The sequence below is a fragment of the Etheostoma spectabile genome, chromosome 18, assembly GCF_008692095.1.
Source record: "Etheostoma spectabile isolate EspeVRDwgs_2016 chromosome 18, UIUC_Espe_1.0, whole genome shotgun sequence".
In the NCBI taxonomy this organism is placed as follows: Eukaryota; Metazoa; Chordata; class Actinopteri; order Perciformes; family Percidae; genus Etheostoma; species Etheostoma spectabile.
Window position 1 is genome coordinate 16,775,135 of NC_045750.1, and position 16,664 is coordinate 16,791,798.

Below are 16,664 nucleotides of genomic sequence, written 5' to 3' on the forward strand. Positions count from 1 at the left end.
CTGTCTGTGTAAAAGGAGATGAAGTGCAGTCAGGGCTGTATGTGTGAACTCCCTTTACTGCAAGTCCAATAAAGTTCTATGGATTTGTGAATATTATAATGTTTGCATCATGCATTTTTCACATGCATGGGTATATATATGTGTGTGTGTGTGTGTGTGTGTGTGTGTGTTCCCTGTATGTCTGTGCCTGTCCAATTCGGGTGATCCGCCTGGGTGCACAGGTAATCCAATTTGTGTTTTAGAGACACAGCACAGCACAAGTAATGCTCAATGATGTATGACCCATCCATTCTGTTTGAGCTTTATTCCTAATGCCCCTCCAACTGCAGGGGAAGTAGATATTATTCAATTGGCTGTCAGTCTAGTACTTCCCACAAAATAAAATATTTCTCTCCAAACATCTATTAAGCAGAGAAGAAGCTACAGAAAACCATTAGTTATCAGAGTAAGTAAGTAAGGATTGTGTAAGACTTTCCCAGTGTCATATTAAGCTCTTTTGTTTATTCCTTTGTCTTCCTATACATTTCTTTAGATGGGTTCCTTAGACTTATTAGTAAGGACCCATATTATGCTCATATTCAGGTTCTACTTGTATTTTGGGTTTCTACTAGAACATGTTTACCGTTTTTAATGTTGATAAAAAACACATCATTTTTCTCATACCGTCTGCCTGAATATAACTGTATTCTCACCCTCTGTCTGACACACTCCGTCTAAGCGCCTGTCTCTTTAAACAACCCCCCCCCCTGAAAAAGCCCAATCTGCTCTGATTGTTCAACGTTTTCAGGTCTTTTGCTTCTGAGCTCTCTTAACCGTCATTGCAGTGGGGGAAATGACTGTAACGGCACTGTAGCAGCCCTTTCTGCCTATATATCTACTATAGTTGTGAATTTGTTAATGTATTGGGGTTTTTGATACTTTCACAGCATATATATATATATATATATATGGCTTGCTGTATAATTAAAACACATGGATATCTCCCTTTTAATAATACAGGACCTTTAAATCTCAACTATGAAGTCAGCAAGAAACAGCATTTAGTTTGTGTGTTATGCCTGTAATTCAACACATGTAGGATTGTTGTGATAGCACTGTTCACATTTATTTTAACCACAAGAAATATTGCAAACATTTTTACAGTCACACCATGTTGCCACATGACATTTTCAGAGGCAACAACTTGCAGTTTTATACAATGATATGATTTCAGGTCTGCAGAATGACATCATATGATGATATTGTTTAAATATTATCATATGACGATGATATGACTAACCATAACTATGAATTTTTTTTAGGTTTCTTAAGCAATAAGATTTTCAAAGAATAACCTAAAAAATTGAATGGAATTTTTTTTTTATAATGACAATATCTATTATATAATATCAAATTTGAGCTTTAGCTATTACTTGATTGATCGATTGGTAGAGCGCTCCTTTGTTTGAGTCATTTTTTAAGCAGAAAGGCCTCTGGTTTCAGCTTCTGGGAGCGTTTCCTGAACCCCAAACACTGGCACCAACGACTGGTATAAGACCGTGAAGAGCCGCAGGGAAGAGGTCGGGGTAGATATATACGATTCTTAAAACACAGGGCATTCAAGCGGGGGAGCGGAGTGCGTATTCTGTAAGAAGTTTAGTTTTTCTTCCGTAAGAAGGAAAACACAAGACCCAGGACACCCAGGAAACGGTGTTCTTATCCCGGTAGGACTGCCTAAGGGGGCCAGTGTTTTAACCCAAACCACAACATTTTCTTCTCATCTTCACTAGTCGTTTTGGTGCCTAACCCTAACTGTCTGCGCCGCAGTACAGTCGACTTACAGTCACCTATTGTCGGCTAAACTTAACGACAATGGCAGCTGAGAAAACTGGGACTTCACGGTCACCTTTTCTCGGTTAAAAGAAACTGTAAAGATAGGCAAACGTAACTGTCACTTGACCAGTCAACGCGTGCCTGGCCGGCGGATGCTGTAATTTTGTAGGATACCATACCAACCCTTTCATTAGGAATGCGTTGACCAACATTGATGCCGTTGCCTATTAGCCCTGCACTGCGCTACAGTACATCTGTCAGTCTTTTACTATGACACTGCGTGGGCAGCCAAGGACAACAGTCAATGAGCAATATCAATTTACGTAATGGACTATTAAACATGTGCTTAACATTTAGAATGTCTGCACTGGTGTTCAGTGGGAGTGTGTGCCATGTCAAATGAAACGCATTAAAGTGCTCTGCTGCCTCTTACTCACTCTAGATCCTTCTCCTCCTACAGTTGGTTGTCTCACCCGACACAGATGCCCTTACTCTCCCTTCACTCCCCTTTAACTCTGCACAATGAGCTGTTTTGTACACTGCAGTCATGTCGGACATCTGGCGTGATCCAACTCATTATGTATGTTTTACAAGCCTTCAAACAGGCCAGATGACTAATTTCTCATTTTGTCTGTTTTCTTTTACGGTGGTAGTAACTCACAGTAATGGATTCATTAGTTTTTTTCTCAGAGAAAATCTTTATAGACTTTCTTAAAGTAGCTCCTTCCTCTTTGTTCCCTATACTGGATTTAATATGTGAAGGTAAACATCTTGTTCACACTGATTGACATTCACGCAAAAAGGAACAAATGTATTGAACTTGAACACCATCTTAATTGGTGTGAATTACCAGACTTGTAAGAGAGTAAATTAAATCAGGTGTATTATTGTACTAATGCAATTGATAAAGCCACAATCCAGTTCCATTCAGGGAATAATTGTATTTGATGGATGGGGCGTCATGTGCTTTATGAGGCTGATTTGAAAATGGTACTATAAAAGGTCTTTGTGCTATGAAAAAAATAACAGTGAGTGTAAAAAAAAATGTTAAGGGACAGCAGAGTGTGTCTCATCCACTTTGCCCGGCCCTGTCTAGAACTGATGATGGTACGCAAATGGTTGCAAACCCATTGCCCCATCTCCAAGCTACAGCTGCTGATATTAACCTGTTCTTTTCCCATTTCAACTTAGATTATATATTTATTTCAATATGTACATTACTTACAAAAAGTATTATTAAAGTTATTAAAGTTTTATTTTTATTTTTAGTTATTAAAGTATTATTTATTTATTATTCCTCTCATCCATTGATTTAAGAAGCCTATCTTCCATAGACAGAAATGCTATTTGTGGGTCATCATTCCTGTACTTTTGATGTCCTGTAGACTCCAGCACTAAAACTTTAATGTCACAGAATATTATTACATTGTGCCTTAATAAATAATATACTTAAGAAAGCTATTTTTCCATTAATGTCCCAAAGCTGATGGGAAATAAGTGGGCCAAATATGCTGGTTCTCCAGTCATTTCAGTCACATGCTGTACATGAGATTTAGAATTTATTAGAGGGATCTTGATCATCCTGCCCTTCATATACATATCACCTCATGGTTCTTGTTCGTTTTGAGATCACTGTGGTGATCTCTTAACATTTCATTATTTCAAAAACTTAATTTTTCCATCACTTTGTTTGATGATCAAATACATAAAGCATTAAGACACTCAGCTGCCTCAACTGTACTCTGTGTGTGTGATGCTAATTAGCAGATGTTTACATGCTCACACACTAAAAGAAGGTAAACATTATAGATGCTAAATATCAGCATTTTTTTTAGCAACATGTAAGCATGCTAATGCTAGCATTAAGCTCAAAGCCCCAATGTGCCTAAGTACAGCCTTACTGAGTTGCTAGCATGGCTGCAGACTCTTGCGATTACTGCTGCAGATCAGCAATCAGCTGTGTTGATTTAAGATTAAACTGTGTGTTTAAAGAATTTGTGATTGTAAATAACATAACAATACTATATCCTTTGTATCTAGGTGCAAAGCTGTAGGTGTGTACTGGGTAAACTGTGATTATGTTTTGCTGTTTGTATGGCTTTTCAGCACATTATATGGTGAGCAGAGTACCGGAGGTATGGGGAATATGAATATAAGATCAGGAGGTCTGTCCTTGTAAGAAGCACCACGGCACGCTTCATTTCCTGAGAAATTACACCCTAAAGTCATGTGAAATCGGCTTGCTTATTTTCTATTTAACTGATCTATCGTAAGTTATTGTACCTATTTTTGAATTTTTTGTTACATTTTGATTTTGATTTGAATGTGTCAAAATATGTGATGATATGTAAATACAAAACACAATTCATACCAGTCTGTCGTGGAAGAATAATTTCACACTGTTTTTTTTTTCTCTCCATTTTTTCTCTGAATCTTCCTCATCTCCTCGGCTTCCGTTACCTCCTCCTTTAAATGTCCCGGTCGGTGTATAAAGCTAACTTACTTACATTTTTCACCAAATGCAGAAAATCCCCTTACGAGGCTTTGGGCGCTGCTATTTTTCATCTCCATCATTTTGCTGAGCTGTATTCAACATCACATGGAATAAGCACCCTTCAGTTGGTTAACAAGGCTCAGTGGAAACATTCAAATCCATTAGACTAAATCTCAAAACCTCTCAGACCCAAATTAATATGCACAGGACTGCAACCTTTTGTGATATTACAGTGCGTTCCTAGTCAGTTGGTTTGGACTTTTGGTGAAGTGATTCAGTGTAGTTAACTTAAACTAAAAAGGCATTTCCCAGGTCTGTGTTGCTTACTTGAAAGACCTGTAGCCCTCGTTTCCAAGAGAGTAGCTCAGTGAGAGATCTCTAAAACCCATTTCCTGCCTGGCTTAAAATAATGAGGTGTTAGAGCCTGCTGGCAGGGCTTAGCTGCACACCTCCCCAATGGGAAAGTTATGGATGGTATACAGTCACACACACACACACACACACACACACACACTCTGAAAGACATGGAGATATGCCCTCTGGAGGTGTTATGGATAGCTGCATATTGCAAAGCCAGCCAGCAGGCAGCACTGTCAGCCAGCCTGCACTGTGAGCACTGTGATAGGACAATCAGTTCACTCTGAAGTCACCACAGCCAATCATCAGACAGTTTCTTGGCGGAAAGCACCCAATCTTCAGAGGGTTGCCAGATACTCTATCCTCAGTGAGCTATTGCTGGCTCGCTACTAGCCAACCATAAAGAAAGCTGGTGCCTTGCATCAGCCAATAGTGTGAGTGTTGGCCAGAGGGCCTATCGACAGAAAACTGCTGCATGGTTACAGCCAATCTGGGCTTTATCCTTCCCTACAGATGTCTGATTAGTGTTGTTTAGGGAAATCAAACTGCCACAACACCCCCACTGTGCCAGTGCTGCATCATGAATGGAGAGACTGGTAGAATGGGATAGGAAGAACCGACGAAGGCTTAACTCTGGCTGTCAAACAGTGATACTCTGTCAGCGAGTGTTTGTTGAGGGTTGTAGCATCGTTGGTAGGCACCGTATAGTTTCACACCTCAGTTTGATGACCTTTCTTAACAATGCCATGAACGAGCCGGCGCTGCTTAACTGTCGAGGTCTATCTTTAATGAGATGTACTCGTAAAAGCCTGTAGGTGTATAACTCATAAACCTGTACTGACTTACACAAGCCAAGGACATGTTTACTAATGTCTGGTCATGGTCAGTTTAATGGGCTTATAATACATGCCCGCGCCTTAAACTGACATAGGCATTAGATCAGATGGTAGAACAGAGGTTTTAGTACTACTTAAGCTTTCTGTTTCCACTGTTAAATGTATGTTTTATGATGACGCTCCTGAAATCTCGGCCCATTCCAGAAGTAAACAAGCAATTCAGAATTAAACAGACTTTACTTTCCTTCCTCTTTCCTGCTTTTACGACACATTTTAAGGCAAACTTTTTCTAAACTGTGTGTAGATGTCTGCCTTTGTTACTTGCACAATATGCCGTTTATTTTTTTTTGGCGTCATTTAGCACAAAATTCCTTAATCATCTTTCCCTAATAATCCTTAATCTTAATAATCTTTAGCATATTATAATTCAAATTCAAGAGAGATAACAAGACTCCTTTACTCTTTAGAAAATGTAGCCTGTGACAGGAGGATGGCCAATCACAGGTCATTTCAGAGGGAGGGTGTTCCTATTGGCTGTTCTACAAATGAAGGTGCCTGGGCATGGTGGAAGCCTGATTTCATGGTGGAAACTCCTACAGAAAAACATGCTATTCCAGCATTGGCAACCCCTGCCTACACTGCGAAGCAACCAAAAAAAGAAAGACAGACTTATCAGAAAGTGAAATTTGACATTAAATTGCCACTATAATGGCACAATCGGGATAGTTAAAATGAAGGACTAGTATTCAGACAGGTTACTGTAGGAAGGCATGTCTATGCTCATCTGGTGGGAGGGGGCTTAGGACAGAGAGGGGGGAGCTGGAGGGGGAGGGCTGTATTTTCAAATTCTGACTTCAGATTTACCATCAACATAGTCAAACAGGCTATGCGACATGTTCTCATCATGAATACATCTGCAAATAATTTTCTGTATTAATAAATTGATTATTTAGTTAGTTATTGTTTCAGCACCACTTGGAATCTTGTATTGCAGTACAACTACTCATTCTGTAGCAGAACTCATATGCATATGAAAATGTTGGGAATTAAATCTTACAAGGTTATATGCTCAAACTGCTGGTGGTACATTTGAAATAACCCAGGGGCAGTGAATCCAAGATGGTGGTTTTGTGCAATGAGTCATAAGTATGCATCTGCTGAGGTAGAATAACCCATCAGTTTTACTAATTTATGCCCGTGTGGTTTGGTTGGTTTAATGCTTACATCATTGGGTGTAGGCAGCATGCATAGCTGTGTTTTTGCAGTGGGCTTCTCCCTGTATGACAGCTGCTGTATGCTTCAGCACCATGGACAGAGACAGCACAGTCACAGCGTGCAACGTGCATCTGATATTCTGTGCTCACACGTTTGGTTTGGAGTAAAAACTGACTAATGCGTCAGATAAAACCATGCTTGTTCCTGTCATTTCCTCACGATGGTTTGCATGACATAAAGCTTACATGAACATAATGGATATAGCTATATGCAGTCAAGCTCCATAACCCTCTGATGTGGAGTGGTGTAATGTGGGAGCAAAAATGAATCTGTCCTCTATATCTCCCCACCTTCACCCTCAATAGTCATCTCTCTCTACTCTCTCTCCTTCTCAGCAGGGCTTTGGCAGGTTCACAGTGGCCTAATTTATGGAGTAACATAATTTGTGTGTGTATGTGTGTGTGTCTGTGTCAACGGAGGTGTGCATTGGTATGTGTTTTTATGATTGTGTGTGCAATGTCTTTTTCCTATAAATAGCACCTCTAAGAGTCACAGCTGTGCATCATTTGTTTTGGGCTCTTATGGTGCTCCTTGTCCGTTGAATAATCAGACAAACAAACCCGTCTGCTGCATTAATGAGCCGCCTCGACTCAAGTACCCAATTTACAACCATAAGTTTAAGTTTGTCCCTTTGTGCCACAAAAAGACCACCTGACACATCTCTCTTGATTGTAATTTTCAGCTTAACTGGACAAACATGTTGTGTTTTCTGTGCCGGTGCAGTCTCATGTGAATGTGTGTGTTTTTTCCAGCCCACAGTTATGTGTGATAGATGATCTGTGCTGATAGTGTGAAGCCGGATCTATACAGAGTCACATTTACAATAACAGTGCTGGCCGAGAAGTGCATTCAAGTGCATTACAGTGTGTAATCAATAAGCTCTGTCAACCCCTGATGTAATAATATGCATGTGCTGCTGGTAAACCATTTCGAGGCCCTACACACACGGATGACCTCATGGATGAGTTGCTTCTCAGTTATACCACAGGAAGGTTTGGGTGTAGTGCAAGCTTATACTTTCTAAAATGGAAGGCATGGGGAAAGCATGGAACATAATTTATTGTGTGACAACTTTGGCAGTGGACCATGTTTGCCCTTTCTCAAAGTTAAAATCCACTGAATTCACGCTGATATATCCAATGGCAGTGCTCTGCATCACCTGAGAAAGCACAGCCAGTACTGTTTAAAACCACAACATTAATCATCTTCTCATTTAATACGGGAGAGTCCGCTCAACTGGGGTACGAAAGGGGGAAGAAAATATCAATTTTGTTCTGTAATACCTACTATGTGTTTGCTCTAGCTGTACTGTAAGATTGCCATAACCTTATAGTACATTTTGGTTGGACCATACATTATGCCACTTTCAATCTCAAAGCTTTACTTATCAATATTTTTATTTTAACAATGGATCAAATGACTACGGTCACTTGAAGTGACAGACACGGTCCGCTCTCTATGGAGAGTTTTGAAATCCTACAGCTAGTTATTTGGTTTTATGAACTGTGACTGTACTGTTTAGGTTAGGTCACCTTGTTTCCAATAGCAGCAGACAGCTAACTTCGTAGAACAACGTCTGAAAAAGCCACTGTATGCTGTCTCGTTAAGCACCAAACACCAACCTTTAAGATGCCAATATGTCAATGTTGTGTTTAAAGCTTATCCCACTGTCTCCAAGTAGGCAAAAATGTTTTCTGAAAAAAGTAAAACTCAATAGCAATACCACGTATCAATGCACATTTTTATATAACCAGGGGTTTTGCTGCTACAGCCTTACTTGGTCTGGTATGACCAGTAGCTTATGGTGGCTAATGTTAGCAAACTTCAGATATTATGGACTAATTAACATTACTGAGTCCACTTGCTTCTTGCTTTGTGACTCCTCTAACAGTATGTTTCAGCATGCAAGACTAAATACAGAAAGAAAAGAAGTCCTAGTGAGTCAGACCACAGAAAGATACGTGTCTTGTGTTAACAGCAACGACCTTGGACAGAAGTCGGTTTTTAATGGGTCAAACTGTTAAAACTGTGTCAATTATCACTCATCAAAAGCTTCGAAGTGAAAGTGGTATTAATTATCAATCGGCATTGGGTGAAAACTCTCAAAATAATCTTTGCAACATCTAATGTGACTCTGTTATCATTGTTTGAGCAGCTTAATAATGCTGAACTTGTTTTTGTGTTACCACTAAGCTTTTTATGTTGGCAATGTGCAGTTTAATCATAGAGCTGGAAATGACTTCTCCCCCACAGTCCCTTTTAAGACCAACTAGAAGTTTATTTTCAGTAGTCTTGGAGCCGAATCGATAATGACTTTGGTGCAATAACAAAAACAATTCTTTTTTTAAACTGTTACGGTATGCATATTGGGTATGTTTTTCTCTTTCTGTTTGTCACTTTCCCCTTTTTCTCAATATCTGGCTCTCCGATTCCAAGAAGGAGGCTACGGAGCCAGAAAACTAGCAGGAAATAGTTAGTGGTCCTGAGGGGTTGGTCTGAGGACATTTAGCCCACAGCGACAACGAGCCCCAGCTGTTGGAGTTTTTTCCTCAACATTCATTCGTTTGTCAAATTTAGAGGCTCTACCATTGCCAAGAACCCCTTCTGCCACCCAGGCACTCCACAATCGTGGTGACAAGGCTGCTTTTAGCCAAATCCAATTTAATCTCCATTGGCGTTAGTGATGAAGCCATCTTCCTCAACTGAGGCCAAGGAAGGCCAGTCACTCCAGTGGGAGCTGCTTATTCAATGCACCTACACACACACATACACACAAACACATGCACAGACAAAAGATGAAGAAAGAGCACTAAACTAACAGTCTAACATGCACAATTGAATGTGCAGACTGTGGCAGTCTCTTTTTCTCCTCCCCTATACCTTTTATTTCCCCGTTGTGTGTTTCTGCAGTGGGGGAAATGATGTCACTGCTATGGAAATGAGATAATGACATAAAAAAGAGAGGAACATCTGAGAGTCCTGCTCGTAGCCTGCAGCTCCTCCATTTATCAGGAAGCGGTGTGTGTGTGTGTGTGTGTGTGTGTGTGTGTATGTAGTTTGTGCGTAGTGTGCGTAGTGTGTGCACTTGCAGATGGTTGGGTGGGAAGCATAGTGCGGGGGAGTGACACTACTGCCTGATCTGCACATTTATGCAAATTTCATATCTTAACCCACAGGTTTGTGGCAACATTTGCTCTGCATTTGCAACAACACCATTTAATCACGAGTGCTTGTAGAGCACATAAACAAGTGATTACAGAATAAGTCTGCATTAGTTTGACTGTGAGCATCCACTCAATATATAGCATTGATTTTCCCCTGCGCTCTTGCACTGTTTTGCACTTTTCACATCAGGGTGAGTGGCAGATGTGCTTGTTATGCCAATGCCCATTGCCCAACTGGCAAAAGTGAAAAAAGTGTCTAATTAACATCCAAATGTGCCACCAGCAGCATAGTTTATTTCAACTCATTGCTCCCAAACGGCCTCTGCTCTGCTACTTGCTCATTTGACATCTTGAACTTTTGCCCAGGAGGAATGGGGGTTGTAGAAGAGTGTGATTTAGAAAAGGTGATTATTAATTATTTGGCCTTAAACATTTACCTGCAACTCTTTATAGAATGTTGAAGGATGTCTGTAATGGCCCAAACAGTAGTTTTAGCGCACTGCTTAGGGTTGAACTACTGTGCCCTCCTACTGCGCATACTTAAAGTACATTGGCCGATAATACCTCTGTGCTTTTGTTTAAAGACACCCTGTAGAGTATTCAACCACTAGTGGGGCTACGAGGGTTCTGATGTGTGGGCTTTGTTTGTATTGTGTACACGAATGAGGACGCACAAGCACACCAGGGCACTATTCACATTGTACTGTTATTTTCAAGCTATTTGGATTGAGTGGAAGTTGGTGAAGGCAGTGCGCCAACAAAGGCGGTGAAGAAGAAGACTTCCAGCAAACATGGATGTAAACATTTCACAATTTTTAGTAATACAAATGAGAAACAAAATGCCTCATGGATTTTTGGTTGAATGAATGTAAACAAGACAACTCCACAGGTTACCTTTTAAGTATAATCCCGAAAATAGGACGTTTACTTGTATCAGAGCATTTTGTGTCAACTTTTATACGTCAAAGATATGAAAATATCCTGGAAGAAGTATACCACTGTCTGTGTAGTAAAACTGCACACATGGGGCAAATCTATAAATGTTGATTCTTCTGTCGATGGATTGACCTAGGCCTACTGGACTGTACTTTCTTAAGGACCAACAAAAAGATGTAATTAAAAGACATTTCCCGTACACCATAACATTTCCAGTATATAAAACAGAATCCTTGTCCCCATAATGAACTTGTATGGGATAATGTTAAGATGTTAAGGTTTTTATCCAGCTGTGTCTGGCCCGACACCTGTCAGCGCGTTGACATCTCACTTTGTGCGACCTTAAGTCCCAGTGCATTATTGTCATTTCTCCATCCATCCATCTTCGTCCGCTTAGCCGGTATCGGGTCGTGGGGGGAGCAGCTCCACCTTTCCCGAGCCACATCAACCAGCTCCTGTCGGAGCTGGTTGATGTGGGCGTTCACACATCAGGGCGTTCCCAGGCCAGGTTAGAGATATAATCTCTCCACCTAGTCCTGGGTGTTCCCCGGGGCCTCCTCCCAGCTGGACGTGCCTGGAACACCTCCCTAGGGAGGACCCCGGAGGCATCCTTACCAGATGCCCCAACCACCTCAACTGGCTCCTTTTGACGCTTCTCTCCGATGACTGAGCTTCTGACCGATGACTGAGCTTCTCACCCTGTCTCTAAGGGAGACGCCAGCCCCCCTCCTGAAGAAAACACATTTCAGCCGCTTGTACCCTGGATCTCGTTCTGTTGGTCATGACCCAGCCTTCATGACCATAGGAGAGGGTAGGAATAAAAACTGACCAGTAGATCGAGAGCTTTGCCTTATGGCTCAGCCTCTCTTTTCGTCACAACGGTGCAATAAAGTGAGGGGAGGGAGGCTGGGAAGTGTGATACCCCTGTAAATGGCACACACCCTCTGGTCCCCCTTTTTGAAGATCCACTCCAGTCTGCCAGTCCCTAGGCACCGTCCCAGACCTCCACGCAGTGTTGAAGAGGCGTGTCAACCAAGACAGCCCCTCCACACCCAGAACTTTCAGCATTTCTGGATGGATCTCATCAATCCCTGAGGCTTTGCCACTGTGGAGTTGCTTAACTACCTTCCACCAGGGAAATGTCATGTCATTTATGTTCTGAATATATGAGTCGTTACTGTCAGTATCAAGTGGCTTTCAACAAACAAGAAAACTGTGTAGTAATGACATTTATTTTAGTTTTATGCTTTGGGCCAAGTGATCTGAGCTTAGGTCTTAACTATACAAGGATATGTGAGAACATTATGGCACTCATTATGCATGCTTAAAGAGAGGGTTATTTGCTTTTGTCGCTGTGAGCTTAGTGTTGTCTGCGTAAAGAACAAGGGTGTGTGTGTGTGTGTGTGTGTGTGTGTGTGTGTGTGTGTGTGTGTGTGTGTGTGTGTGTGTGTGTGTGTGTGTGTGTGTGTGTGTGCGTGCGTGCGTGTGGGTGGCCGTTGCAGTAGCTGCTTTAGCAGTTGAAGATCATTAATTACGGGTGTTTCCCTACTTACCTCCAGGACTGATGGTATGCTGCAGAGATACTGGCTCATTGGAGTAAATGGCATTAGTACTTTGTTCGGCGAGTGCCCTGGGGCCTTGTTTCCAAGCTCTTTTTTGTTTCAAGTGGCAGCCTTGCGTGAAGCTCCCTTACAATGAGCCTATTTCTCAAGCCCTTATCCCCCCCTGTGGAGTTCACCACTAGTGTATTCATCCACAAACGGAGAGAGGACTATGATGAGGGGTTAGCGCAAGACAGGTCCAACACAGCTTTTTGAGCAGCCAGTTAGCATCCGTGTCCGTGTGTTCATCAATCTGCGTAGCATTTAGACGGGCAGGACAAGCATAGCGGGGCATTAAGCTAACAAGCTGAATGAGACAAACAGCGTGGTTGGTTACAGGGAGGGACAGGTGGTTAGCGCGTGGCTAAGGATACACTCTGGCTGAGACTCCCATTGCATCGGCAGGGAGGAGTGTCGCCACGCTCATTAGCATCGCAGCCTTGATAGAGGTAGAACTGAATCTGCTGCCGGGGCTGAGTCTGCCGAGAGAGGCCCTCACAGGAAGCTGCTCTTCCAACATGAAAGGCACACTACATTCTGTAAGTCCTTGTGATTTCTGCCTCGATTTTTTTATTTTTTTATTCCTTTTTTCACTAATTTGTATTCCTCCTCCTAATCATATCCCGTATCCGCTCTCTAAATCATCTCATCCCAAACCTCTTCACTAATCATGTAAGTTGGAGAGGAAGAAATGCTTAACAGATGCTAGTATTGTCAGGGGTCGGTTACATGCAACTGCGCTTTTACAGCTCAGTGGAACTGAGCGTTTTGGGGCGGTTTACCTAAGATGACATGCTCCTCTCTTCTGCGTCGGGTTGTGGACGGATGGAAATGCCCTTACTGACTCACAAGGGTCAGCTTATGGTGGAGAGAAACACCAGTGCAGTTACTGCAGCTGTGGACAGACAGCTGTGGGTAGTAGAGTTGTTCTGCCATGAACCTTTACTGCAGTAGGCCTGTGCTGCTGAATAGTCAGTTTAATTTGCACATAGCCGGTCACAGTTTCCGGTATCTTTATATCCCTAATTGTATATTACGAAATGCTGTGTTAAAAAATGAGTTCTGTTCCAATCCACCAATTTATGGTTGGATGACAGTTGAGAATAGTAGAGGTTAAAGTTTAAATATTCTTAGGTTTATTTCAATCACCTTAAGCCATTTACTTACCAAATAATAATGTGTCGAGTCATGACTGATTCATTTGAGATCATTTTCTTTTTCTTCTTTGTCATACTCTGTTTACATGTGCAAGGTTTTGTAATGAAACCCTTCTGGCATGTAATGACGCCGAGTTGTAATTTTATTCAGATTCTTTCCCAAAACGAATAAGTGAGAAGGATAAGGAGACAGAATAAGAGAAATGACTTGTTTTGCAGCCTACCATCAATTTGTACACAGTTGACACTGCATTTGAATTACTGCTGCTTACACTGAGTAATTTTGTTAAGATGCAAACTGAGTGTCACTTTGAATCCCAATGGAGTGATACTGATGGGTAACCACTGTTGTCATGACTACTTGTCATCTCTTTTCTCCAAACTGTAATTTAGATATTGTGACTGGGGCCAAGGTGCATCAGTAAAGGTGTGCAGATACTGTCCTGTAGAGGGTCACAATGTGAAATATTGACTTAAAATATAAAACAATGTGTGAGCTTTGACACCTCTTTTAATAAGAAGGCTGCATCAGGCAACTAGCATTAATCTCAACATTAACTTAACTGTGTTGTCATTGTATTAAAAGACCTGGTAATTAATCTTGAATGTAATTAGTTTTCATTTAGACCAATCTGTTAAAGTGTGCTATATGCCTTTAAGATGCATGCTCAGGTTGCATAGTAATGGAGTGCGCTATTTAATGTTTCATCTTTGTAAGTGTAAATAAAAAAGAAACATTTGTTCATCTTGTACACTAAGTGACGCCGCTCTCTAAAGAAAACGTGCTTGACGTATATAAGATTGGCTGAAGAATAAAAAAGAGACGCAAAACCTGTCTTTCACCATCTTTGAATCACCTTTTGACAACGCTCGGCAGCACGAGCCCTGTCAGTACCACGTCTGTGAAAGTGATACTCTCACAAGTTACTTCAAAGAAAAACTACATAAGCAGTGAAACATTTTTCTAAAGTAGCTTCCCTCGACTTTGTATTTGCCATACTTGCAATGTTCAAAAAGCTAAAACCAAAGGGAATGCTACAAAAGTAAAAATGTGTCAATGTGTTTTTACCCCTGGCCCCCGTGTGTGCACTACAAATGTGGCCACAACATGCTGAACTACTCATTCCTTCTGAAATAACCAGAATGTTAAGCCACTTTGTGCTTTTTTCCCCCCTCCGCAGCACCTCCGACCGTCCGCATCATACACTCAGGGCACGCCTGTAATGTTGAGGAGGAGAGGCACACGGAGAGAGTCTACACCATCCGAGAGGGAGAGACCCTGGAGCTCAGCTGTCTGGTGACGGGGCATCCTCGACCACAGGTTAGGAACTTGCTACCCTTTCGTCTACCCTTAACTAACAGCGCAGGCCAAAAAAAAAGCTACACAAGGGAATCATGGGACAAGATGTTAATATTGAAGCCTGTCTCCCCTTCCTGTCTGTTTCTCCTTTCTTCCCTCTTCTTCAGCAGCTTTTATTTTAATTCTGTATTAGCGCCATTGAGTGGCACACCACGTACCTCTGCACTAAACCAGCTTAAAAGTTTAATCCTTTAATTATTGACGGTTTAGGTTGCATTGTGGCACCTGCATGGTGATAATAAAAGCTTCCGAGTCTAATGAGAATGCGGTAACAAAACAGGCCAAACATCTGCCAAGACAGAAACGTAACGAGCCAGAAGCAGGCCACAGTGAAAAGTGGGTCCTCAGCATCTGAGAGTTTTTCCTCAAACCTTTTTTATTTACTGTTATCTGAACTAATTCAAATGCTTCCACCTTTTTCCTGAAGAAAATAGACTGTAAATGTGTTCTTGTTGTGCCTTCTGCTTATTGCTGTTCTCATACAAATTCAAGAAGTAAGTTTATAAAAACAATTTGTTATGAAAAGCAGGAACACGATTTTATCTACTAGATTCGACAAAAATATCAACTAACTTGTTCCACGCAGGTATAAATGTCAGCTCTGCCACAAATGACCTGACCATCACATTTCCATCTCATATTAATCTGGGCAGGATTTGCACACCATAACCTTTCGAACATTTATCGAATGTTGCTTCCAATTTGCTTGATAACACAAACAAAGTCAGCACTATCTCCGCACAGAACTGAGCTTATTTACATGAATTAATATAATTCCCCTTTTGATTCATCAACGGGGCGATTAGCGCGTCCACTTTCCCTCTGGATGCCAAAGCAAAAGAGCATATTGATTTTTATATTTCAATTGGAAAGGGGAGACCTCTTCAATTAGCGAGAGGTTCAGACACACCGTTGATCTCCGCCAGTCGTCAGGGGGACAACTTTCTACTCATCCTCTCTGTCTTTCCTATTAATTAGAATTTCTGAAAAACAGAGCGGGGGGGGGAGAGAGAGAAGAGAGTGGGAGATCAAAAGCCCTGCATGGATGTGTCGCAAGAGAGGCAGGATCTCCTTTGAAACCGAGTCATTATGAGACTCACGCAGATCCCCTGGCGCAGCGGGTCTCGGCTGTGTCTCCCCGGACTTTGGATGTGTCAGCTCTGTCCCCCTCTGGCAGTGGCATGGGACCGGGGGGGGGGCGCAATGACACTCATTCTGAGTGGTTTCGGAAGCCGACTAGGTTATCTGGGGTGGCAGTAGTCCTACGGCTGGTTTTGTAATGTTGGTGGAAAAACAGAAGGGTATGCGACCTCCTCGGAAACACACACACACACACACGCAATTGAATAGAGCCTTAACAGCTCATCCTTTCATTGTAGTTAAATATTAATTCTCAGAACATGTTCTGAGTCTTTCTTTGCCCTCAAATTTCCACATTTTAATTGAGTTGAGTTTGTTCATCTTTTAGCATCATACGTGAGGAAATGTCATCAGTGCTCTTTGTAAACGCTGCAGTACATTCTCAGTGTGTGTATCTCAGTGGGGATAGATATTCAGAATAAATGTCACGAAAAATGTATAGGAAATAATCAGAAGGTAATAAGTTTGCACATTATAAATAATGTCCATGTTAGAAAGACCCAAACAACTCCTGATCAAAGGGGGGGGGGGG

The 16,664-nt window shown here is 41.6% G+C and overlaps 1 protein-coding gene across 6 annotated transcripts in view; it reads left to right on the forward strand.

Moving 5' to 3' along the window:
• The window catches only part of mdga2a (MAM domain containing glycosylphosphatidylinositol anchor 2a), a 180,581-nt gene that overhangs the window by 41,502 nt on the left and 122,415 nt on the right, over nt 1-16,664 (forward strand). For all 6 annotated transcript variants that reach the window (XM_032542933.1, XM_032542936.1, XM_032542935.1 and 3 more), the window contains one exon: nt 14,814-14,953. In XM_032542933.1, coding sequence (XP_032398824.1) covers nt 14,814-14,953 — 140 coding nt within the window. The remainder of the gene's footprint in view (nt 1-14,813; nt 14,954-16,664) is intronic.